The 23,130-nt window shown below is 53.3% G+C and overlaps 10 protein-coding genes across 10 annotated transcripts; 7 read left to right on the top strand and 3 right to left on the bottom strand.

The window, feature by feature from the left end:
- Window positions 1-15: 15 nt before the first annotated feature.
- Window positions 16-1,687, bottom strand: CC84DRAFT_1163162 (glycosyl hydrolase-like protein family 88). The gene has a single exon (XM_018178192.1). The coding sequence runs from the start codon at window positions 1,524-1,526 to the stop codon at window positions 168-170; it is 1,359 nt and encodes a 452-aa protein (XP_018037221.1). The 5' UTR covers window positions 1,527-1,687; the 3' UTR covers window positions 16-167.
- A 531-nt stretch (window positions 1,688-2,218) lies between these two features.
- CC84DRAFT_1088096 (allantoate permease) lies at window positions 2,219-4,025 on the top strand (the record flags this gene model as incomplete). The annotated part of the gene is made up of 5 exons (XM_018174237.1): window positions 2,219-2,545; window positions 2,605-2,710; window positions 2,779-3,114; window positions 3,166-3,523; window positions 3,575-4,025. 5 exons carry the CDS (start codon window positions 2,219-2,221, stop codon window positions 4,023-4,025), a joined length of 1,578 nt encoding a protein of 525 aa, XP_018037220.1.
- A 291-nt stretch (window positions 4,026-4,316) lies between these two features.
- Window positions 4,317-6,380, top strand: CC84DRAFT_1163159 (GPI transamidase component PIG-S). Its single transcript, XM_018178191.1, has 2 exons — window positions 4,317-4,609; window positions 4,665-6,380. The coding sequence occupies exons 1-2, from the start codon at window positions 4,415-4,417 to the stop codon at window positions 6,087-6,089; spliced, it is 1,620 nt and encodes a 539-aa protein (XP_018037219.1). The 5' UTR covers window positions 4,317-4,414; the 3' UTR covers window positions 6,090-6,380.
- Window positions 6,381-7,093: 713 nt separating this feature from the next.
- Window positions 7,094-9,791, top strand: CC84DRAFT_622774 (HSP90-domain-containing protein). Its single transcript, XM_018186926.1, has one exon. The coding sequence runs from the start codon at window positions 7,409-7,411 to the stop codon at window positions 9,509-9,511; it is 2,103 nt and encodes a 700-aa protein (XP_018037218.1). The 5' UTR covers window positions 7,094-7,408; the 3' UTR covers window positions 9,512-9,791.
- Window positions 9,792-9,985: 194 nt separating this feature from the next.
- On the top strand, window positions 9,986-10,565 carry CC84DRAFT_1089094 (uncharacterized protein; the record flags this gene model as incomplete). The annotated part of the gene is made up of 3 exons (XM_018174286.1): window positions 9,986-10,075; window positions 10,129-10,218; window positions 10,296-10,565. The coding sequence occupies 3 exons, from the start codon at window positions 9,986-9,988 to the stop codon at window positions 10,563-10,565; spliced, it is 450 nt and encodes a 149-aa protein (XP_018037217.1).
- An 87-nt stretch (window positions 10,566-10,652) lies between these two features.
- CC84DRAFT_622826 (uncharacterized protein) lies at window positions 10,653-12,353 on the bottom strand. Its single transcript, XM_018186927.1, has 4 exons — window positions 12,232-12,353; window positions 11,854-12,171; window positions 11,210-11,793; window positions 10,653-11,086 (listed from the first exon to the last, which is right to left on the bottom strand). The coding sequence occupies exons 2-4, from the start codon at window positions 12,112-12,114 to the stop codon at window positions 10,858-10,860; spliced, it is 1,074 nt and encodes a 357-aa protein (XP_018037216.1). The 5' UTR covers window positions 12,115-12,171; window positions 12,232-12,353; the 3' UTR covers window positions 10,653-10,857.
- Window positions 12,354-13,772: 1,419 nt separating this feature from the next.
- Window positions 13,773-14,570, top strand: CC84DRAFT_1088121 (uncharacterized protein; the record flags this gene model as incomplete). Its single annotated transcript, XM_018174239.1, has 2 exons — window positions 13,773-13,838; window positions 13,887-14,570. 2 exons carry the CDS (start codon window positions 13,773-13,775, stop codon window positions 14,568-14,570), a joined length of 750 nt encoding a protein of 249 aa, XP_018037215.1.
- A 2,612-nt stretch (window positions 14,571-17,182) lies between these two features.
- Window positions 17,183-19,789, top strand: CC84DRAFT_1241626 (WD40 repeat-like protein; the record flags this gene model as incomplete). The annotated part of the gene is made up of 5 exons (XM_018184059.1): window positions 17,183-17,366; window positions 17,426-17,578; window positions 17,626-17,688; window positions 17,737-19,173; window positions 19,223-19,789. 5 exons carry the CDS (start codon window positions 17,183-17,185, stop codon window positions 19,405-19,407), a joined length of 2,022 nt encoding a protein of 673 aa, XP_018037214.1. The 3' UTR covers window positions 19,408-19,789.
- CC84DRAFT_1163155 (translocation complex subunit Sss1) lies at window positions 19,317-20,106 on the bottom strand. Its single transcript, XM_018178190.1, has one exon. The coding sequence runs from the start codon at window positions 19,959-19,961 to the stop codon at window positions 19,716-19,718; it is 246 nt and encodes an 81-aa protein (XP_018037213.1). The 5' UTR covers window positions 19,962-20,106; the 3' UTR covers window positions 19,317-19,715.
- A 523-nt stretch (window positions 20,107-20,629) lies between these two features.
- Window positions 20,630-22,490, top strand: CC84DRAFT_628804 (uncharacterized protein). The gene is made up of 4 exons (XM_018186935.1): window positions 20,630-20,648; window positions 20,828-21,430; window positions 21,478-22,082; window positions 22,180-22,490. Exons 2-4 carry the CDS (start codon window positions 20,937-20,939, stop codon window positions 22,299-22,301), a joined length of 1,221 nt encoding a protein of 406 aa, XP_018037212.1. The 5' UTR covers window positions 20,630-20,648; window positions 20,828-20,936; the 3' UTR covers window positions 22,302-22,490.
- The last annotated feature ends 640 nt before the right edge of the window (window positions 22,491-23,130 follow it).

Here is a 23,130-nt window from a genome sequence, read left to right as displayed (position 1 = left end):
CATCTCACACAACGAGGTGAAAGTGCTGTTTCATTTGAATTGAGGCACAAATAGACTTCGAGAAGCCGCTGCATCCATTGACCTTGGTGTATAGATATTACAGCATACGCTCGTGGACATACATTCTCGAACAGACCTTCAGAACACCCCTCAATGTTTCAATTTTTCTATATGAATGTGCGTAAGAACTCTCCCAGCGCCATAATAGCCATAGCTTGCCCATAAGGCATGGAGGTAATAGGTATCTTGCAATAGAAATCCAGATCAGGCCCCATGGCAGTGCCAAAACTCGTGCCTTGCAGTTCGCCCTTGTCGTCAATCTTGCCTATCACGGCCTTGACAGCTTTTACGGCAGGCTCTAAGTATTCCTTCCCAAGGTATCCTTTTCTTACACCCTTCAACATGCCATATGCGAAACCAGCAGTCGCCGAGGATTCTTCGTAGTTGCCGTTTTCGAGTGGTAGGTCGATCAAGGTCCGCCACATGCCATTCTCTCCTTGGTACTTGACGAGTGCTTTGCACTGAGCTTCGAAGATGCCGAGCAGAAATTGTCGGAGCGGATCATCTGGTTGGAGGCGCAGAAGTTCGACGAATTCCGGCAGGACAATGGTGAGCCAGGAGTTGCCGCGAGCCCATCTAGCTCTGGCAAAATTGTGACCGATGCTGCCGTCCTTGCCTTCTTCCCATTTCCACCCGTGGAAGAAGAGCCCTGTCGAAGTGTCGAAGAGATACTGGCAGTGTAGCTGGAACTGCCTCCTCGCTTCGTCCACGTACTCGGGCCGATCTAATGTGAGCCCTATCTTGGCCAGTGGGAGCGCGCTCATCATTAGTGTGTCGTCCCACAGCTCGTCTTTGTTGAAGGAGTTGTACGTCTCGTGTTGGAACCCTCCGTATTTAGTTCGCGGTAATCCGTTCATCAACCACTCCGCCCACGTGTCTAGCCACGGCAGATATGTTCGATTACCGGTGTCTTCGTAAAGGTACGCGAGCGTGAGGAATGGGCTCATCGTGTTGATGTTCTTCGTTGTTCCTTTCGCCAACTGCTTCTGGAACCAGCCAGTCATGATGTCCTTGGTATTTTGCGACCCTGTGAGTGTGTAGTAGTGCCAAAGGCCATAGAGGCCGATGCCGTGCGTCCACTCCCACCCATCCCAACCTTTCGTATCAATTACACGGCCATCGTCGAGCTTCAGTAGAAATTCGCCGGTTGTGTCGTGGATATTTATCAGGTTGTGTGTGAGGAGCTGGATTGCCGAGTGGATGTCATCGGACTTTAGACCGTGAATTGTGAGTGTTGACATGATGGGCCAATCTTGGGCAGACTGTACCCCGCGATCAACTGACTCGCGTCTGTATAGAACTTTTGTAGAGAGATGCGAACAGAATTCAAGTTCCCCAAAGGTATCAGTGGAGCGTATGGCCAAGTTAGAGCTCCGTAGGATTGTGTTATTGAATCCCCAGAGTTTTGGCAATGAAATTGTTATCGTAGCTGCCGAGCTATAGTCGGTCCACAATGTACCGACCATAGTGGACCACCGTTACATTTGACCCCGAGGCCACATGATCCGAATTACATGAGACTGTGCAATTTTGTGCAACTACGCTAATTACACGTCTGCGTCAACAGATATCCCGATCTATCGCTACACACGACTCAAATGTTGGGGAAACAAGGATGCGAATCCGGGAACGCGGCGCGGCGGGGGACTTGGCCAACCAGCGCACGTGAGAATCTTCATTTGAAGCCTTCGGAGGTAATCTTCCACCAGCCGTCGCTCATATTTCGGCGTCTATTAACCCGGTGGCGTGTTGAAGCGTCGGATTAGTTGTGCACGGGTGCACTCTCCGAAACACCTGATTGCGCCGCCCCAGGTTCACCTCCACAACCTGAGTCGGGGAGTCCGCTCGTGTGGAGAACTTTGTCCGGGGATGGCTCTCAGTCGTTAGGCTCACGGCTCCCCTGCAAGACCGTTAAACCCTATACAGACTAAGTCGCACGGGACATTCCTCGCGAAGAGCGTGAGCTCTGCGGTTGGTGTTGTCCCGAATCGGTTCCATGCCCGTGCTGCCAGGGTAGGCCAGTTTTCCCGGGAGGAGGGCATGCAGTACTTAGAGACTGGCTCCACTTGTTCGACCATACCGTGAGCTCGAGTCTATCCTCTCCACCGACAACTTTGCGTAACAGCTCTCTCCGATCAAGGTCGCCATTGTCGTCAGCATGGCTCGATCAGTACACAACGACGTGCACGCTGCACCCGAAATCAAGAATGATAGCGCCAATGTCGAGCGTGTGCTTTCCACCGATGAAAAGGTGGACCACATCAACTACGACCGTATCGACGACGAACTGGCGAAATATGCCAACGCTGAAGCTATTGAGATCTCGCCAGAAGAGAACAAGAGACTGAAGCGAATGATTGACAGGCGTGTGCTTCCAATCATGGTCTTTACATACTTCTTGCAGGCACTGGACAAAGGAACGATGTCTTTTGCCAGTATCATGGGAATTCGAACCGATATTCCAGTCTTGCAGGACAACAGCAAGGTATGCGCTTCATGGTGATGAGCAAAAAGAGTATTTGCGAGAGATCTAACGACTTTTAGTTTGGTTGGCTTACTACCTGTATCTACATTGCTGTTTTGATCGTTGAGTTCCCGACCAATTGGATGATTCAGAGGGTGCCCATTGCCAAGTACCTGGGTTTCAACAGTGAGTAAACCCGATGCCACGAGTTGATATGAAACGAGTTCATTGAACTGACTCTGCTTTCATTTTAGTCATGGCATGGTCCGTTGTCCTCGCATGTCACGCCGCTTGCAAGAGCTTCCCTGCCTTGATTGCCGTCAGGACAATGCTCGGTATTTTCGAGGCCGTTTGCCAGCCGACTTTCTTGATTCTCAGTTCGATGTGGTACAAGCGTGAGGAGCAGACAACGATCGTTACTTACTGGTACATGATGAACGGAATGCAGCAAATCGTTGGCGGTCTCCTAGCCTACTGCTTCAGTCTCATCAAGTCTCCGCCCTCACCTTTGAAGTCATGGCAAGCTATATTCATGACCTATGGTATGGCTTCGTTCTTTTGGGGAGTATTCGTTATTTGGTGGCTTCCTGGTAGGTATCATCCACTGTAGGCGAGGAACATCATAGCTGACTTCCCTTTAGACAGTCCCATGCGTGCAAAGTGTTTCTCCGAGGAAGACAAGAAACTTATGATCGAGAGAGTTCGCTCCAACCAGACCGGTCTCCAGAACAGGAAGTTTCGTGCATACCAAGTCAAGGAGGCGCTCCTTGACCCTCAGTCTTGGTGCTACTGCCTCATTGCCATCTGCACCACTCTTCCGACATCTGGTCTCGGCGGCTTCGCCAACATCATCATCAAGGGCTTCAATTTCTCCGTCTTGGAGACACAACTTCTCGCCATGGTACTTGGCGTTGTCATCATCCTGACGCTCATCTCTGCCACCTGGTTGGCAAACAAGACGCAACAGAATCTGCTGGTTATGGGCATCTATGTCATACCGTAAGTTTCCCACTCAACACTGGACGAGAATCACTTGCTAATTTTCATAAGATCCTTCATCGGTACCATCGTTTTGATGACAGTAAGACTCCACAACCAGGCCACTCAAGTTGGACTCCTCATCAGCTACTACATCGTGCTCTCTTTCTGGGCTGCACAGACACTGTCCATGTCGCTTCTATCTCGCAACATCGCTGGCCAGACCAAGAAGACAACTGTGGTCGCAATGAACTTCATTGCGTGGTGTGTCGGAAATTCTATTGGACCCCAGGTTTTCTTGACCCGAGACAAGCCCCGCTACTTCATCGCTTTCGCGACCCACATGGGGTGCTACGTTTTGCTCGTAATTGTCATCGCGTTCCTGCGATTCAACTTTATGCTTCGCAACAAGAAGAAGGACACCTTGGCTGCGCAGGTGGCGGAGGCGAACGATGACCACCTTGTCCACGCGTTCGATGATTTGACCGACAAGGAGAACCCGAACTTCAGGTACATGTACTAGGTGCAGAGGCTGTCGAATAGTGTTAGCGAAACGCAGGGTGTGACTGAGAAATGAATGGAGCACTTTATTATTTTACACCAATGTGGAACATGGTGAGACTTGCCATTTGTGAAGTACCTCGCGCCCGGCGTAGTGCCCTTATTGTGATACCAGAGAGTAACACCCCGCAACAACCGCTTACGCCAACTGCAAAGCACGCTATGTTTGACGCAGGGACAGCCTGGGATCACTCGAGTCCCTGGCGCGAGTCCTGGTCTTCAGTACGGGGAGATACATGCGACACGTGACAGCGCGACAGCCTGCCCTGGCAGCCCAGAACATCCAAGTTAGCGACCTGTACACCTCTTGACAGCATGTCGCAAACAACACGGCCACCAGAGACGGCCAACATGGCCAGCAGCGGCAACGAGGAGCAGAAGCAGCCGCCGCCGGAAACGAAGCAGAGTCTCTGGCTGCGGCGAGCAGTCATCGCATCCTTCTGGGCTGTCGTGGCCTTCCTGGGCCTCCCCGTCTGGTACAAGACGACGGCCATATATCGCGCCGACCTTCCCTTGCAGGATATGACAGCATGGGCAAATGGCCAGGTAGGAGCAATCCTTACGTTTTGATGAGGCCGAGGTCGTTTGCTGACGAGCACAGGTCTGCAAGCCCGTCTTTCCCCTCCACATCGCCGTGCAAGCCCCGCTGCTCGCCCAAGATGCGCACCATCTCCTCCACGCCACGCAGCAGACCCTCGACGACCTGAGCGACTTCCCTGCCCACCAACTGCACCTCGCATTCGCCGAACCGCCACCGCCCGCCAATGCCTCACAACAAGTCACCGCTGACGGCTCGGGTCCAGCAGACCTTGACGACACGGTGGCTCTATCTGTACGCTTGATACCTGTAGAAACGGGTGTCACACCTCGTTCCCAATTGCAACCCTTCTCGGCCACCCTCGACGTATATTATCAGCTTAGCCAGATACCCACACAGTCCTCGACCAGCTCGCCACTTACAACCTTCATTGCCCATGAGTTACACCAGTTGTATGCGCAGGAACGCGTGCGTTTGTCTAGCTTGTACTCAGATGCAGCCTCCCAGAGCAAATCGCTGTCGCCCGAGCTTACAGCTCAGCTTCAGCGAGACGCCACACGCGCATTCAAGTATGCGCCAACATACCACCTGACCTTCTCCTTATTTACGCCTACATCGAGCCCGTCCGCCTGGGACATTGAAACCGCACTGCGCCAGTACATGAACCCTATCCTAGAATCTTTCGCCGGTATCAGCAACTTTACCATTGACACCCAGGTCCAACTCTACGCCAATTTCTCGCCTTCCATCCGACAGCCCGAGTACGATGAGAATACCAAAGCCTGGACCATCTTCAAGGAAGACGTGAGCGGTTTCATAAACGCCGCCGAATGGCCTCTCAGCCCCAGCATCGGTCAAGGCCCAACCATCAACTTCGCCCTCTACGTCCCAGACGAGGTCCAGTCTCCTTTGTTCGTGAAGGGAAGCAGAGACAACAGCTGGCTGGTGCCCCAGTGGGGTGGAGTCATGATATTAAATGCTCAGTCTCACGAGACCACGTTGACGAAGGAAGCGCTCGTCCCGGCTATGCAGGTCTTCTCGACGCAGCTGAGCTCCCTGCTCGGCTTGCCCCAGACCCCGGCTTCACTGCCCCTCCGGATATCCACGTTGACACGGATTCACGCTACATCACTCCTCTTCTCAGCTTCATCTACGCTGGGAGCTCTCGCGCAGGTGTACCAGAAGATGCCCACCATTCCGGTCCCCGACACTGTCGCCAAATCTGTCAATTTGTCCCTTGCACACCTTCGTCAAACGTGCGAATCCTTGCGAGACGGCCGTTTCCAGGACGCCTTGCAGAACGCGAGAACAGCAGACGGTGAGGCCGAAAAAGCCTTCTTCGAACGCTCGATGGTGGGCCAGGTTTACTTCCCAGACGAGCATAAGGTCGCTGTCTATCTACCTCTTCTAGGCCCGGTGGCCGTCCCTCTTATTATGGCTGCGCTCAAGGAGGTAAAGGCTGGAATAGCTGCTTTGAAGGGGAGATGATGGGTAAGACAATGTGACTAAGATATATCTAGAACCTGGCGGAGGCTGTGGAATAATGCGCAGTATCTCCTTTGCAGAACCATCGTGGCTGAGCGGTCGACCCCGAGAATCACTCCTCTTGATGGGCAGGCGGCAGTGTGGAGAGCCACCAGTGTCGTTCAGAGTAACCCGGGTTGCCCCAGGATAGACACTATAGCCGGCGATAACATCGAAGTCTTTGTCGAATTATTCGCATGGCGCCGAATGGCGCCCTATAGTTCAAAATCATGACACTTTTGCGAGCCGGAAGGTCTACCTCTGTGTTATCTCAAGATCATAGTGCATACAACAAGCTCGCATCATGTGAATATTGGCTTTGACTCCGGTGAGATGAGGTTCGGTCGGTGTCATCTCGTACGTCCGCTTCTGATCGGAAATACTAGAACGTTCCCAAGAACCTACAAGGGGCCAAACCCTTCTCCACAGCTCGACGTTCGTACTGGCTGTGCGCTGCCTCTGGGTGGTGAACGGACAACCGGGGCAGACCGCCTTGCCTCGCAGCCTTGCAGGGCATGCTCACCGTATTTTGAGCCATTCTACACAACAACTTGACATCTCTCCGCATCGTCTTCTTGGTCACTACATGACGCAAGTCCAACAGCTCCGCTCTGTTGGTACTGGCTTTGAGTCAGTCTGTGGCCGATCTGACTGCCACAGACCCCGCAATGGTGGGGTTTTTAATGAGCGAGACGCAGCGTGGAGAATTCTCGACACAGCAGGGTAACGCAGCCGTGAATGGCAGTGCGTTAGGCAGAAAAGCAATCAGTCGACGACAAAGGCTGCGCGCGGGTGCAGAGCGCAAACAAACAGACTACAAAGTAAGAGGCTGTGGGCGGGGCGGTTGGGGCTGCTGCCGGACTGCTGGGGTCGAGGCGCAATCTAGGGCGGTGAAGGTAGCTGCGTAGCGTGATTGGCTCCCGCCAGCAGTTTCCATGCGATTCTGCCAGCCTGCTAGAAGATTCTCGAGCTCCACCGCAGCCGTATATATGTCGACGCCTGCAATTCTGCCTCTGCCTGTTCTCCATCTTCTTTGAATTGCTCATTGAGACCCGCTGCAGACGCATCTGCCCGCCACTACTACCCACCACACGCATAGCTTTCTTGTAAAGCTCCCGGGTCATTCACTGCTTCACCTGTAAGTGCCTGCCGCCTGCGCCCGCACCTGCGCCTCTGAACACCCCGCCGAGTCAAAATCTCTTCCCCACTCGACCCGTTCGATCGCATTGTACATTGTCTGACCCAGTATCAGCTCCTAGTCCGACCTAAACACATACCCCGCCATGGCCGAGACTTTCGAGTTCCAGGCTGAGATCTCTCAGCTGCTTGGTCTCATCATCAACACCGTCTACTCGAACAAGGAGATCTTCTTGCGAGAACTCATCTCCAACGCCTCCGATGCCCTCGACAAGATTCGGTATGAGGCTCTCTCAGACCCCAGCAAGCTCGACAGCGGCAAGGATCTCCGCATCGACATCATCCCCAACAAGGAGGCCAAGACTCTTACCATTCAAGACTCTGGTATTGGTATGACCAAGGCCGACCTGATCAACAACCTTGGTACCATTGCCCGCTCTGGCACCAAGCAGTTCATGGAGGCTCTCTCCGCCGGCGCCGACATTTCCATGATTGGTCAGTTCGGTGTTGGTTTCTATTCCGCATACCTCGTCGCAGACCGTGTCTCCGTGGTCTCAAAACACAACGATGACGAACAGTACATCTGGGAGTCGAGCGCTGGTGGCACCTTCAAGATCGCTGAGGATACCGAGGGTGAGCAGATCGGCCGCGGAACCAAGATCATCCTCCACCTCAAGGATGAGCAGATGGACTACTTGAACGAGGCCAAGATCAAGGAGGTCGTTAAGAAGCACTCCGAGTTCATCTCCTACCCCATCTATCTCCACGTTCTCAAGGAGACCGAGAAGGAGGTTGAGGACGAGGATGCCGAGGAGACCACTACCGAGGGCGACGAGAAGAAGCCCAAGGTTGAGGAGGTCGACGACGAGGAGGAGGAAAAGAAGGAGAAGAAGACCAAGACGGTCAAGGAGTCCAAGATTGAGGAGGAGGAGCTCAACAAGACCAAGCCTATCTGGACCCGAAACCCCCAGGACATCAGCCAGGAGGAGTACGCCTCCTTCTACAAGTCGCTCTCTAACGACTGGGAAGACCACCTTGCTGTCAAGCACTTCTCTGTCGAGGGTCAGCTCGAATTCCGCGCCATCCTTTTCGTTCCTAAGCGCGCGCCCTTCGACCTTTTCGAGACTAAGAAGACCAAGAACAACATCAAGCTCTACGTGCGCCGTGTCTTCATCACTGATGATGCCACTGACCTCATCCCTGAGTGGCTTAGCTTTGTCAAGGGTGTTGTTGACTCCGAGGACCTGCCCCTCAACCTCTCGCGTGAGACCCTTCAGCAGAACAAGATCATGAAGGTCATCCGCAAGAACATCGTCAAGAAGACTCTCGAGCTCTTCAATGAGATTGCCGAGGATCGTGAGCAATTCGACAAGTTCTACGCTGCCTTCAGCAAGAACTTGAAGCTCGGTATCCACGAGGACTCCCAGAACCGCCAGTCGCTTGCCAAGCTTCTACGATTCAACTCCACCAAGTCTGGTGACGAGGCCACCTCGCTCGCCGACTACATCACCCGCATGCCCGAGCACCAGAAGCAGATGTACTACATCACTGGTGAATCCCTCAAGGCCGTCCAGAAGTCTCCCTTCCTTGACTCCCTCAAGGACAAGGGTTTCGAGGTTCTCTTCCTTGTTGACCCCATCGACGAGTACGCCATGACTCAGCTCAAGGAGTTCGACGGCAAGAAGCTCGTCGACATCACCAAGGACTTCGAGCTTGAGGAGACCGACGAGGAGAAGAAGGCCCGCGAGGAGGAAGAGAAGGAGTTCGAGGGTCTCGCTAAGAGCCTCAAGAACGTTCTCGGCGAGAAGGTCGAGAAGGTTGTCGTTTCGCACAAGCTTACCGGCTCTCCTTGCGCCATCCGTACCGGCCAGTTCGGTTGGTCTGCCAACATGGAGCGTATCATGAAGGCCCAGGCTCTCCGTGACACCTCCATGAGCTCGTACATGTCTTCCAAGAAGACCTTCGAAATCTCGCCCAAGTCTCCCATCATCAAGGAGCTCAAGCGCAAGGTTGAGGCTGACGGCGAGGAGGATCGCACCGTCAAGTCCATCACCCTGCTTCTCTTCGAGACCTCTCTCCTTGTCTCCGGCTTCACCATTGACGAACCCGTCCACTACGCCGAGCGCATCCACAAGCTTGTCTCGCTTGGCCTGAATGTCGACGAGGAGGTCGAGACCGAGCAGGAGGCTAAGGCCGACGAGCCTGCTGCTGAGGCGACTGGCGAGAGCGCTATGGAGGAGGTTGACTAGACGCCTCTCCCTCTCCCGCCTTGAAAAGTTTGGCTCGGCGTTTGATTCCCCCTTTTACGTGTTACGGCTTTTCCTCTTTCCATCCCTCCTTCTCACTACTTGCATGCATCGGATTAGCTATCTAGTTCAGGCGTCTTAAAGAGTGGTAGGAGGATATGTCTGAACGATATCCCTGGATGTGAAATGTACTCTAGGTAGTTCTTGTAATGCCCGGGCGTTAAGCCCGCCTCGGTACATACGAATGATGAAGCAATTCAGAAACTGCCTTTCCTATTGAAATTGTGCTGTAATTTTGCTTTTTGTGATATTGAAATGAAAACGAATTGAATTGCCTCGTCGTCTTGCCGCACACAAGAAGGATATGACTCCAGTAGCCAATTCGCCATTCGCCCACTGACGTAATCCCCTCCCGACATCTTCGCCGTCACTCATCGCTATCGCCCCTAAAAATCTGCAAACTCAACAACGTCAACAATGTCTTCGGCCCAATCTGCACCCGTGTCCTTGCCCCGGGTAGCCATCACATACTGCACGCAATGCCGCTGGATGCTGCGCGCTGCTTACGTACGCGACACTCCACCTCACGTGCAGCCCAACTACTTACGCGCAAAACATAGTTTGGCCAAGAGCTCCTCTCAACCTTCGGCACCCAGATCGGAGAGATAGCCCTCATACCAGTCACAGGCGGCGTCTTCACGGCCGAGCTTGTCAGTCCCCGTCATGATGATTAGCTCATGTACGCAACCATAGCTGACGGCGTATATCATAGACGTACATTCCGCAGGATGCGACTAGCGAAGATGGCGACGGAGATAGGCCTGTGGAGACGAAAACGGTGCTGCTGTGGGATCGCAAAGCGGAGGGCGGGTTCCCCGAGACTAAGGTGCTGAAGCAGAGAGTTAGGGATCGTATTGATCCCAAGAGGGATTTGGGGCATTCGGATGTCGGGGGGAAGAAGGGGAGGAAGGAGGGAGAAGGGAAGGAAAACGTGAAGGTGGAGAAGGAGGGTGAGGGTGGTGTGAAGGATGGGGAGGTTTGTGAAGACTGTAAGTAGGATTCGTTGGGTCTTTGTGCCTGCCAGGTATAGCTTGTGTGGGGTTGTAAGTTGTTGTTTTTTCCAACTCTGATTGAGAGATGAGCGCGATATCCAGACGTGCCAAATATGTCCGGAAACGCCTGCAACCTCCTCTCCACCTTCGGAACGAAGAGTCTCCAAGTTTGAAGTATAATGCTTGGAGCCATAGGCAGTACCTATGATTCGGCCCAGCAATGCTCATTGCCATGACTAGAGCGCAAAAACGAAACGTAGTCGTCTGAAGAATAACATTGCGTACATGCCAGCTCCTTCACTCCACCTCAGTCTCGCCTGATCCTCCACGTTTCCGGTCAAGCTTGTTCAGACGGCTGGCCGTGCGCACTTCGGCACGTTGGACTTGCCGCTTGAACTCCAGCGCGTCCGCTTCTAGTTTGTCCATCCGTGCCTTCAGCACGCGGGAATCGATAGGTCGTTCGTCTGGGGCGCCCATTTCTTGAATGAAGTAGGTTCCTTCCGCGTTCGGCGGTCCCAAAGCTTCCCTGTAGTTTTATATGTGGTTAGCCTTGTGTTCCGTTGTGGTGCCAGAAACAATTTCAAGTGAAATCGATCCGGGTATTGCCCATTCTCAGGTAAAACGCTATATGTGAGATCTCAGAACTTACCACACGTTGTCGATGCGCTCGTTGTTGTCCTGCCAAGCATGCTCGATGGCCAGTAAGCGCTGATCGATCTCCGCCAGTGTGTCGTTCCGTACGTATGCGGCAATGTCGAGGTTCTTGTTCACCAGACCACACACGCTCTGCATCTCAGCAATAGAGCTTCTCATATCGTTCAGGTCGGGTGGCTGGGATGCATTGTGGAGCCCGTTGAAGAATGTGGACAACGCGAGGATTGCAGTGAATGCGCAGCATGCCCACGGAAGATAAGACTGCATTTTCGCAAACTTGTTTGCTTGCTGGAGAGAAGATTTGGCTGCAATAGTCTCGAGAAGGTTCAGAGCAGCCCAGGTGCTTTCGGCGGCGGTAGTCAGATGCTTGATGACTTCAGCCAACTCAAACATGATGGCAACTATGGCAGTGTCTTGCTCTGTTGACTCATGCGCGTCTGTTCTGGCCTCTGTTTCGATATCTATCGTTTTGTCGCTCATGGTCTTCATCACCGTTGCGATCGTATTGCTGACCTTGATGGAGATTTCGCGCGCCTGGAACGTGTACATATCGATGCAATACATATTGCTGAAGCTACCCTGGGTAAGGTATCAGTACTTGTACATACCATGCAGTTGCTCAAAGTTAGGGCAACTTACAGACTGGACGAGTGTCTTGATGCCTTTTACGGTGTCTTCAAGCTCCTTGGAAGCGGTACCAAGACCGCAGTACTGCTCATATTTAGGCCACATGTTCAACGGCTTGTCATGCATATGCTGAGTGACAACATATACATTAAAGGCGCTCATCTCCGACTCTAGCGCAGCCATAGACACAATGAGGGCCTGCAAGTTTTTGCGAGTTGTGTCGTCCTGGTCGTCGCTGCCATTTGTGAAGCAGTAGTGATACAGCATATCCATGAAGCCGCGATTTTGCTGAGTTGTTGACTGAAGTGCTGTCAGTCCCCTCGTCCACGCCTGCCGAGATCATGTTAGCGTATATAGATTATGGCGACTGTTGTGGATTGCGCGACCTACGCTCGAGAGATTGGAGTGCGTGTAGTTGGCCGTTGGACACAAGGATTAAAGAGCAGTCAGCAGTTGATGTGGGGTTACAGAAAGAGGGTGAGAAGGTGAGCTCTATAGTTCAATCACGTTGCATGCGTGCGGACCGTTCAAGAGCTTGGGGGCGGCAGTCGAGCTTTGAACAGCCGTGTGAAAGTGGAAGTAGACAAAACAAGCTTCACCGCGCTCGAGCCCACTGTCCAGCGCGTCTATCACTTTCAAGACAATGAATGCAGGATGGCATGCTGCAGGCGCACAGCTCTTCCTCAGATCATTTACGGCGGCGTGTTGCTCCTGTCGCGAGCCTTCTGATGGAGCGCGTCCCGCGACTTACGTGACGAGGCTCCATAGCCAGAGACAGCGTTTGTAGTACAAGTGCAGGAAAAAAGTTTGTGCGCAGCCGGCGATGTGCTGCGCACCCGCGGGTGACACAGCATGCCCAAACCCTTGAACCGGTATTGTAGATGCGTAGAATATTGGCGTATCGCGATGTAACTTTGTGCTAAGCGACGGGATGGTCCGTCAAGATGGATATCCGCGGTTTACATGATACCTCAGACCAAGCCTCACTCGCGCAATCGCCTCCCGAGGTCCCGCGAGATTGACGACAGCTCACTGCATGATAGACACTGCGGGAACGGGGCGGTTGGTTGCCGTCGACCGGTGCGATGCATGGAGCCGCGCGTCGATGGCTTCTTCAAACTTCTTCCAGGTGGGGGACAGCAGCAGCAGCAGTGGTGATGCAACGGGATACAGCAAGCCGTGGGAGAGCCGTGGGGAGAGCCGTGGTGTTCAAGCCCATGCACTCTTGGCCGACCACTGAGATTGCGCCGACAACATTACACATCAAGCCCATCGCTACAGATCGGCGCCGACCCTGAGAACGGAATCGCAACGACTCGCATGTGCTTCCAGACTGCAGCGTGCTCTTGCTCCTCGCTCACCCATGGATTCCAGTCCAGCCTGGACAGCTGGGCGCTCGTGTCTGCCCCAGGGCGAGAAGCGCCTGCGGCAAGCCACCAAATGTGCTCCCACGGCATGTCCGGGATAGCGCGCTCAGCTGCGCAGTCGGGGCCAATATGTAGACAGCCGCCGACGATCTGGAGCTCCATCGCCGGCAACTTTCTAGCCCGCGGCCACAAGCTGCAGCCAAACGCGCCGTTCGCGGGCTAGCTGGAAGCCACCATCGCCTCCGCGTCCTAGGAGAGACGCGCAAAGCTGAGGTCACGTCGGCTACTTAGTTACAGATACACAGCTGTCTCGTACCACTCCGGAACTAACATCAAGTGCCTTATTCAACCCTCCTGCCCGCTATGCTATCCCCACTTAACTTCCTTCAGTCCCGACCCTTGATCTTCTTCCAGTGAACACCTCCATGAGCCTGCAGTCCGGACAGCCACGAGGGTGGTGACATTAACCTCTTCGCACAAGCTCTAGTCTGCGGACCTAAATATATTAAGAATTATCTAGAAGAACGACCGACTCTAGGTGGATTTCCTACAATACATACCCCAATGCGCCGCGTCGAGAGATGGGCGGGTTTAACACGCACAGTCAGCAATTGGGATGGCTTGCGAAGAGTGATTATATCTTCGCGTGTCACACGTACATTGCTAACCTACGTACAGGACCCAGAGCTTTGGGATGAGGATGGTGACTGCCTCGTACATCTCTACGCGGTTGGACAATCGCGACGCGGTCCCTCGTTCTGCGTCCCATTCCAACTGCTGAAGCATAGAAACTGCGGGTCCATGTTTAGCCTTTGCTTCGCGCAGACAACAAAAAATACCGTATCGAACAACACTTCGTCGAACGTGAAGCAGCTTCCTAGTAAAGCCTCACTTAGGATAGAGCTCTACATCCCAGCGCCCGAAGACACTAGTCGCGAAGCATCCTTCCAATGGCATATCGCAACACGGAATTTCTTCGCATTTATCTCTGGGAAACCACTAGTTGGGAGCCACTTGGGACAGGCAATGATCGATTTGCAAGAAAGAATGTGCCTTTTCCGATCCGGACGCGTGGACAATCATCAGGACTTTCTGGATTATGTAGAGGCTCAAGGCTATCGAGACTTCGTCGGCTTCCCGGATTATGCGCTTGCTATGCTTTACTATGCCGAGCACTACAAGATCAGAGACGCTTGGATCGATGCGTTTGCACACTGCGTCGGTATGAATGAGAAGCTCGTTCTCAGTCCTGAATTTCCAGTGAGTACGTCTACAGTTGGCGGACAGAGATTGAATAGCTCCGACTTCGGCACTGCCCGTCCTGGCAGTTGCTCCAATCTCAATTCGCGCACTGTATTTTAGCCCTGATTTCGTCGAGCGTTATTAACGTGCTCAGCATCAATCCCGCTTAACGAAGGCTCTGATCACCCGAGCGTGTCTAGAAATGGATATTGAGCTTAGCAGGACCACCTCCGCCGTGCGAGACTTTCTGGAAGACGATCTCTCCCCTGCGCACTTGGGTCTCACTAGTGGAGCCCGGAACCACCTCGACCGTTTCAGGTCGTTCCTGCACAGCTTTTACGTCGACAAATTCGGATATTGGCCCCCACCTAAAGGCACCACATTCTCCAAGGCTTTGTTCCGATCTTTGTATTTCGACTTCAAGACGCTGTACGACTATTTGGTCGACTCGGAGTCAACTGCAGATCTAGCGTCCCAGAAGCTGGCAAGCGGTGGCATCTGCGTTCTACAAAATGTCGACTCATTTGATAAAAGGCACAGATTCCCACCTCTGCCGCATCCATTGCCTTTGGTACCAAGCTACGTAACGTCGTCGAAGACCAAGAGAACAAGGTCACAAAAATCCCTCAAGTCTATGACGATCGGAACCAGGCAAGGCAAGGACGAACGAAATCTGAGTGCTCGCGCAGCTCTCATAGTGGCAACGAATGGTGAGAGCGAGGCTCGCATTATCCAAGCGTACATGCGCTTTGAGCGACAATGCATCACCAGCTATACGGAAGAGAAGATTTGCATTGCAGATGCTCGTAAAGTCAGGTGGCTTCTCATATACGGTACTCTGCAGCACCTTATCTCAGCCCTTCGCGCTCCTAGCGAGGTTCGTGATACTGAAGGCCCAAAGTACCACCTGAATTGCCTTATCAGGGAGCCTGCACAATGGCAAGCTGCAACAACTCCTATGCCCGTTCCAGCTGCGGACCTGGCTGCCAGTCCCATTGACAATTACATTGCTGAGTTGAACGGGACAACTTGCAACACCGATGCTTCTCTAATTAAGCTTACGGAAATTGAGCCGGACTGTCAAACTTACGACTACTTTTCACACACCAACACTGATCCTGGGAGCAGACGAGTTTCGGTGGAAATTCCTGCTCCCTTGAAAATCTCGCAATCCTCCCGAGCCTCATCGGTTCGTTCCCGCAGGCGCCTCTCGTTGCCATCGCTAGCGTCTAGCCGGAACAGTATCAGCATCAAACCGCAAATGCACTGCGAAATCCTTGTTCATGGTTATGGCAACGGCTTGAACGACGCCCTTGTCGACGCACCTCCAGAACTGCCGTCACGAGTGCCGTCACGAAATTCAACCGTCAATCCCAGCCTCACAAAGCGTTCGTCACAAGCTACGATAGGACCTGACACCTCTTGGCTGATGCCGACCACACCAGACACAATACCGCATCATTGCAACCAGCGCCCACGGGAGATCAGGCCGTGCTGCATTGCCATCATGGATCCTATGAGGACGCCCCAGGACGAGTGGGATCGTTGGTTGGAGCTTCCTCACTCGATCAATGATACCACCAACTCAATTCCTTCACATACACCACCTAAGGCACATTCTCCGGACAGCACCTCATCTCGTTGGTGGAGTGATGGTGCAAGCTCCGCATCGTCGATGTCCAGCACGTATGATGATCAGCTGGAGTCCAAGATCAAACCCGCTGAGGAGAGTGGACTGCTGGGTGGACTCGTACCTATTGCCAGCTCGACGCCGGCCTCAATGCCGTTCGTGCCAGTCAGACGCAGCTCATTGCCTTTCAGCATCACCAGGCAGCCCTCATCAGCTGAGAAATCACCTACACAAACGAGTGATCCCGACTCAGCTATCGGTGTTGCTATCTCATATAAAAATCCTTCAGCGGAGAGTGGTTTGTCTACATCGATCGCCCTGACGACCTCACGCAGCTCTCTCGGAGACGCAAAGATCAGCACGCGAATCAGCACGTCAATCAGTCGACGTTCGCCGTCGTTCAGACGGTTGATGGATCTACCCATCTCGTCCTCGTCGTCGCTTGAAAAATCATCGACCTCATCTGACCAGGATGAGTGGCCCATTAGGGGAACTGTCAGCAAGGCTGACCCGCCATTCGTTACTAAGATTAAGAAAGAGAGGAGATTGAGTTTCTGGAAGCGTTGAGCCTTTTGTTCTTCTTCTTTGAATATAACTGTACATTTCTAGACCGACCACTGTGCTTGTTGCGCAGTGAAAGAATTAATGACCACCACATTCCCGCTAGTATATTTTGTAGTGAATATCGTCACGCCTTTCCAAACTCCTTTGTATGCATTTGGACTGTAGACTGCATGGGGTAGTCCTTTCAAGATGTTAAAGTTGTACTCTTGAACGGTTTACCTCGGCAGTTGAGCGGTCGTGTTGAGACGGAGGCAGGCCGCAGTATTGCTAGCCAACGAGGCCTTGGGAAGCCGATCATATGGCGACGCGTCCCGTGGTGACTTGCTGTACAATCAATGTTCTAGTTGTGACCTGTTTGTTCCCGCCCGTTGTCAAATTGATCCGCGGGATTAGAAAGTCACGTTGAGATAGCGCGCCCATTTTAGCGCCGGAATTATCGGCGGATACAACCACATCCCGCCCATGTATGATGCGCTCGACCTGATAGCTTGACTTCAACCTTACCTCACCTAACCTTACCGCTGAGTCGCTCTCGAAAATGAGCTCCTATCAAGATCCACGAGATACCCCAAGCGAGCAAGACGACCCGCGAACCATTGTGTACGACCCCACCGACCCGTTCTGGCAAGATACCGAGGACGACAATGACGACATGGATTACTTCCCAGCAGAGGGAGGCAGCGGGGAAGATGAGAGTGAGGACATAGATGGGCAGTTCCACGGTACATATTGGGGTGACCGGGAGCTTCAAAAGCTGGCACGGCTGACTTTGGATTTATAGATGCGGCAGAGAATCCTGGCGGATTCGAGATAGAGGTCGAAATAAGCCAAGAGGAAGGCGATAATGTCGACGAAGAGGAGGATGAGGATGAAGAAGAGGATGATGAAGAAGGAGCGGAAGCATCTGGCGCGACTGCTGCGCAACCGATATACAGTACGGCTTCACCTCAAACGGATCCTTCGATATGCTGACCAATCCAGTATCCCGCGATCAGATACTCCAGCTCCTTGGCCGTTCGGGACTTCGACAGTTGTTCGCTGCTGGTGGCTTCGCCACAACTGGAGCACGATTTCGAACGCGACGCCTTGTAGACGACGATGATGAGGATGAAGATGACGACGACGATGATGACAGTGATTATACCGATAGTGGCGAGCGAGCGACTGGCTACGATCCAGTTGGACCGCGGAGAAAGAGGAAGGATAGAGGCCGAGCCGCCTTTGAAAAGGTTCCAAGCGACACAGGCAGAGAATTGATGGATACTGGCACATTTGGCGCGAATCCTCGAACCGAAGACAGTATCAAGAGAAAGAAGAGGCTAGCGTACAACGTTTTACAAAGGGAATTGGGGCTGGGCGGCGACGGAAGACAGAAGAACGCCAGTAGACTTATGAGACAAGACATGATTCCAGAGGGGGTGGCTGATACCATCATCCACTATAATGCGCGATGCTACTCTGGGCAGTTCTCGGACGACGGCAACTTCTTCTTTTCCTGCGCTCAGGACTTCCGCGTGCGTATGTACGATACGTCAAATCCGTACGACTGGAAATACTACAAAACGGTGGTGTATCCATACGGCCAGTGGACGATCACTGATGCCTCTCTCAGTCCCGACAATCGCTTTCTAGCTTATAGCTCCATCCGAAGTATCGTCTGTCTCGCACCTACGGATCCCAACAACGAGTCTGAACCGCATCTGCTTGATTTTGCGAACACCGGGAGTGTCAACCCCCACGGTTTCCATACGTACTTTGGCATTTGGTCTATCCGTTTCTCTGGCGACGGGCGCGAAATTGTTGCTGGAACAGGCGACAACTCGGTCTATGTATATGATATAGAACGGCGCCAGTCTATATTGAGGATACCTGGACACGAAGACGATGTGAACGCGGTCTGTTTTGGCGATTCACAATCACCACACATCTTGTATTCCGGATCCGACGATACCACAATCAAGGTTTGGGATAGACGGAGTATGGGCGACGGAAGGGAAGCTGGTGTCTTCCTTGGTCATACCGAGGGGTTGACCTACGTAGACAGCAAGGGCGACGGCCGCTATGTCCTCAGTAACGGCAAGGACCAGACTGCGAAGCTCTGGGATCTGAGAAAGATGATGAGTAAAGACAAAGCGGACCGCGTAGATCTCAATGCGTATACGACACGATTTGAGTATCGAAGCAACGGCTACGACGACAGCGATTACAGACCCCACCCCTATGACTGTTCATTAGTGACGTTCCGCGGGCACAAAGTCTTGAAGACGCTGATTCGATGCCACTTCTCACCTCCAGGCAGCACGGATTCGCGGTATGTGTATTCGGGAAGCTACGACGGTTCGGTCTACGTTTGGAACCTCGACGCAACGTTAGCTGGCAAGATTGATGTGCTCAAGGCAACCAAGAACTCCAGACCGCGAGATCCAGACCTCATGGCCGAGATGTACGATTTTCCTCGACGGAATGGAGGCAGATGGAGCACGTGCGTGCGCGATGCAAGTTGGCATCCAACCGCGCCCGTGGTGGCAGGTATGAAATCGCATGAACAGACTGCGAATTCAGGCTAATCGACGTGCAGCAACTTCTTGGAACGGGTGGGGAAATACATCGGGTACTTGCACAGTGCACACGTGGAATGATGGAATGGAGGATGATGAGGCCGAACCTCAATTAGGCAGACGGGTGAACGCACAGCTACAGCACGACGAACGGCTCTATAGGAGCATTGCGACAGGCGGTCGAAGGTACTGGTACGATGAATAAGGTCTTCTGCCTGAGGATCTAGTCATAGCTCTTGGGAATGGAAAGGAGCATTACTTCCAGATCGACTGCGAATGCCGAAGATGTGCCTCGTGAGGAACTAGAATGGATATATCGAAGCCCAAGGTCCGTAACCCTCCGGAGGCGGGTATTATACAACGTGCAAGCGTGTCGAAATGCGCCAATGCAACCAGCGTGCGCTCCCTCAGCGCCCTTTGCGCCTGCCTCTGCTGACGAGTGCCCTCCTCTCCTGTGCCCTCGTAGCCCCTATTCCCATGTCTAGCCGTTCTGCCGTCGAGTGCGAGAGTAGTCTATGAGCCGCCGACGAGAATGTTGTTCACGGGAACTGCGCGATGGTTAGAAGACAGGTTGCATGGTTGGCCAAGGTGTTGCGTACTGTGGACGAGCTTGACGACGTAGCCGATGACGCCCATGATCAGGAACCCGACTCCGACTGCTTGCGAGATCTTGATGAACTCGCGCTTGTCTGGCTTGGTGCAGCGGTTGACGAACTGTAGGCCGTCCTTGACGAACTCCTGGGGCACACTGAAGCACATGGTTAGCGCAAGCTGTGGCATGGGATGCGCGCAGCGTACTCGGCGAGCTCCTTGACTTGGTCCATTGTTGCGTGAGAGGCGGGTATTGAGTTGAAGGTCGTGTGTGTGTCGCGAGGTAGATTATTATGCGGAGGGCGAGGTAACGGGGCAATTGGACACGCTCTGGACTGGGGGGACAGATTGCGGGCGGGAGGCAGCTGCTAACCCCAATGCAGTTACCGCCGCGCCAAGAACTAAGCTCCGCGCCGAAGCTCAGAGATGCGAGAGCATGCTGCGAGTTCACGACCATCGAGACAGCCTTGATACCTCGACGCACTCATCGCAGCATATTCTGCGCCGTCGCGTTGCTTTCTTTACTACCGCCCCCATCTAGTCGCCTCATCCCCTGTAGGACACGTCCACGGCACACGGCTGAAGCGCGCTTGACGCCCTGCTTCTCCCCGTTTCTCCTCTCGAGTCGTCTTGACTGCGGCCCTTTCTACCACACCATAAGTAATTGGCATTCTGTGCGAGAAGACTGTGTGGGGGGCACCGGCTAGGCCTGGTTCAATACGCAGGCATCGGAGCTAGACATCGAGCTTTCATCTCTCACATACCTTTTGTACCTCTGTACCTTCACTCGTCCGCATCTGCCACAGAGGCGGTCGGACTCCTGTGTCTTGCGTTGGGCACCTTTTTCTGGAATCTGTATCAGCCCGCCGAGCAGTCCTGTACGTATTTCCTCTGTTCTGCGCGGTTTACGCGCCCATTTTGCGGTCTCTACCCCAAGACCTGTTATAGCCTTCCGCCATCATGTCAAATAGTCCACTGATGAACCGCGCGCATACAGACTTGCATGTATATCAGCTGTTAACTTGCCGGATCAGTATCCAGAGCCAAATCAATACCTTGCTCTTCACGTTCACCCTTCCTCGGCCCAGCCTGACCTGATTCGCACCTCGAGGCTGCGACCTCTCTGTACTAACTTCCAGCACCATGGCCGACGACGACAACTTCGATATCGACATCTACGGCGACGAGTCCGGGCCCTCCTTCCAGAATGCCACTGTATCGCAACCGCCCAAACAATCCGACCCCGCTGCCAACGAAGATTCGCTCGAGCCCGCCATGGAAACAAACGAGAAGCCGACAGACGCTGACGCAGCAGACAAACGCGATAGCTCCGTGACGGGAGCAAACGGCGCTATACAACACGACAATGGTACGCAGCAGATTTCAAGTACCGGCGCGTCAGCGAACAACCAGACTTTCCTGAAGCAGGCTCCTCAGCAGCAGGGCGTGAAGCGTAAACAAGGTGAGGACGACGACCGGCCGATGGATCCAGGCGCGACTGCTGCGCTTATGATCAATGACCTCAACTGGTGGATCAGCGAGGAGGACATCCGCGGCTGGGCCAACCAAGGCGGCTGTGAAGACGAGCTCAATGAGGTTACCTTCAACGAGCACAAGGTGAATGGTAAAAGCAAAGGGCGAGTGCTCCTACCACGTCTACCAATCCTCTGCTAACACCTCGCAGCCAAGTTTACGTCCAATTACAGAGCCCCCAAGCTGCCACAGCTCTCAAACACCAGATAGAAGCCTTATACAAGGATCAGACCCACACCAAAAAGCCCACAGCCATCTTCAACCCGCCCCACGTCAACCCTTTCAAGACTCTCCCGAAAGACGTACCCCAGCGCGACAAAAACCGTGGTGACCGGTCATCTTCTGGCAACTTTGGCAACCAAGGTGGACAGGGAAGCAATTTCAATCGTTTCAACAACCAAAGAGGCAACTTCAGCAATCGTGGTGGGAACAGTATGGGCTTCCAAAGGGGTGGCTTCAATGGTCCAGCTGGTAACATGGGCGGTAACATGGGCGGCTTCGGTGGACCTGGTCCCATGAACAACTTCGGTGGTGGCCCAATGGGCGGAATTAACAACTTCGGCGGAGGTAACTTTAACCGCGGCGGCATGATGGGTGGTGGTATGCGCGGCGGTATGAACAATCGCGGCCGTGGTGGTATGGGTATGAACAACATGGGCGGTATGAACATGCCTATGGGAAACAACATGATGGGCATGGCTGGCGGAATGGGTATGATGGGCGGCAACATGGGGGGTATGATGGGTGGAGGCATGGGTACGTCAAACATTCGGCATCTACTTCACGTTGGCAGGTCCTTGCAGTATTCTACCTCCACATGTATACAAGTGCTAACTACAATCCTCGCGAGTAGGTGCTGGCCCTGGCGGCTTCGGCGGCAATCAAAACTTCAATCCGGGTTTCTTCCAACAGGGTCAAGGTGCTGGAGACGGCAACTGGAATCCGCATGGCGCTAAGAGACCTCGTCCGGAATAAGAATTTCGACCAGTTAGACAGACGTGCGCATGTCTGCACCAAAGAGACTTTAACAAGTCCACAAGGATCTCACCTACCACCCCTCTGCGCTGCCCTTCCCACCCCACGGTGGTAGATGCAGCCTTGTCTTGCCTCATGTAGGACCAACTTCGAAACTCACACATAATCTGGGAAATTACAGGCGCAAACTGGGGCTCATGGCGTACGACTTGACACAGCATTTTGATGCCATTGTGGGAATAAAGGTTTAATTTTCTCAATCTCATCAACTCCTCCTAGCTTTCCCGCATCGAACAGACGGTGCACATGTATATTATCTGCTTGCAGTGACGACCTTGCGCGTTCCCCATATTGTCATTGGATATTTATCACGCTTTTATGGCACCTTTAGCTACGTTTTGTCGTATGAAGTTTATCATTCATAATGAACGCAAGTCTGAGTACAGTGTGTCACCTAGGCCGATTGTACCAAGACTTCTGTCCCAGTACTGCATCACTACATGGGAAGTCGAGATGCTCACACGTGGTTTCTCTATTCGAAAAGGAAGCATCGCACCCGCCGCATCATTTCCGTTGTATTTGGACCCTGGCGCACTCCGCATCGGCCCGCCAAAGCAGCACGCGACGCACATCACCGCTCGGTGTACTTGGCGGAAAATTCCCACGTCGTGCGTTCATTTGGCTATAGGGCCGACGGGACCTGCAATATGGTACCGCCACAGCAGCCGAGGAGGCGAGCGCTCCACGCAGCCAATCGCGGCCCCTGTCTGTAAATGAACGCCCTCCCCAGACTTCTTCACGCCAGGTACGCTTGCCCAAATTCCAGTGC

The sequence above is a fragment of the Paraphaeosphaeria sporulosa genome (genome assembly GCF_001642045.1).
Source record: "Paraphaeosphaeria sporulosa strain AP3s5-JAC2a unplaced genomic scaffold CC84scaffold_4, whole genome shotgun sequence".
Classification (NCBI taxonomy): domain Eukaryota; kingdom Fungi; phylum Ascomycota; class Dothideomycetes; order Pleosporales; family Didymosphaeriaceae; genus Paraphaeosphaeria; species Paraphaeosphaeria sporulosa.
The sequence above is the reverse complement of the archived record's forward strand: the minus strand, read 5'-3'. Positions and strand labels throughout refer to the sequence as shown.

What these genes read in the sequence shown, in the direction of transcription:
- CC84DRAFT_1163162 (XM_018178192.1), bottom strand. Translation starts at nt 1,526, where the DNA reads ATGGTCGGTACATTGTGGACCGACTATAGCTCGGCAGCTACGATAACA.
- CC84DRAFT_1163159 (XM_018178191.1), top strand. Translation starts at nt 4,415, where the DNA reads ATGGCCAGCAGCGGCAACGAGGAGCAGAAGCAGCCGCCGCCGGAAACG. An exon ending in CAGCATGGGCAAATGGCCAG is followed by an intron (nt 4,610 to 4,664) that starts GTAGGAGCAATC and finishes TGACGAGCACAG; the next exon opens with GTCTGCAAGCCCGTCTTTCC.
- CC84DRAFT_622774 (XM_018186926.1), top strand. Translation starts at nt 7,409, where the DNA reads ATGGCCGAGACTTTCGAGTTCCAGGCTGAGATCTCTCAGCTGCTTGGT.
- CC84DRAFT_622826 (XM_018186927.1), bottom strand. Translation starts at nt 12,114, where the DNA reads ATGGATATGCTGTATCACTACTGCTTCACAAATGGCAGCGACGACCAG. An exon ending in TCAAGACACTCGTCCAGTCT is followed by an intron (nt 11,794 to 11,853) that starts GTAAGTTGCCCT and finishes TACCTTACCCAG; the next exon opens with GGTAGCTTCAGCAATATGTA. An exon ending in GAGCGCATCGACAACGTGTG is followed by an intron (nt 11,087 to 11,209) that starts GTAAGTTCTGAG and finishes ATAAAACTACAG; the next exon opens with GGAAGCTTTGGGACCGCCGA.
- CC84DRAFT_1163155 (XM_018178190.1), bottom strand. Translation starts at nt 19,961, where the DNA reads ATGTGCTTCAGTGTGCCCCAGGAGTTCGTCAAGGACGGCCTACAGTTC.
- CC84DRAFT_628804 (XM_018186935.1), top strand. Translation starts at nt 20,937, where the DNA reads ATGGCCGACGACGACAACTTCGATATCGACATCTACGGCGACGAGTCC. An exon ending in GTGAATGGTAAAAGCAAAGG is followed by an intron (nt 21,431 to 21,477) that starts GCGAGTGCTCCT and finishes AACACCTCGCAG; the next exon opens with CCAAGTTTACGTCCAATTAC. An exon ending in TATGATGGGTGGAGGCATGG is followed by an intron (nt 22,083 to 22,179) that starts GTACGTCAAACA and finishes CCTCGCGAGTAG; the next exon opens with GTGCTGGCCCTGGCGGCTTC.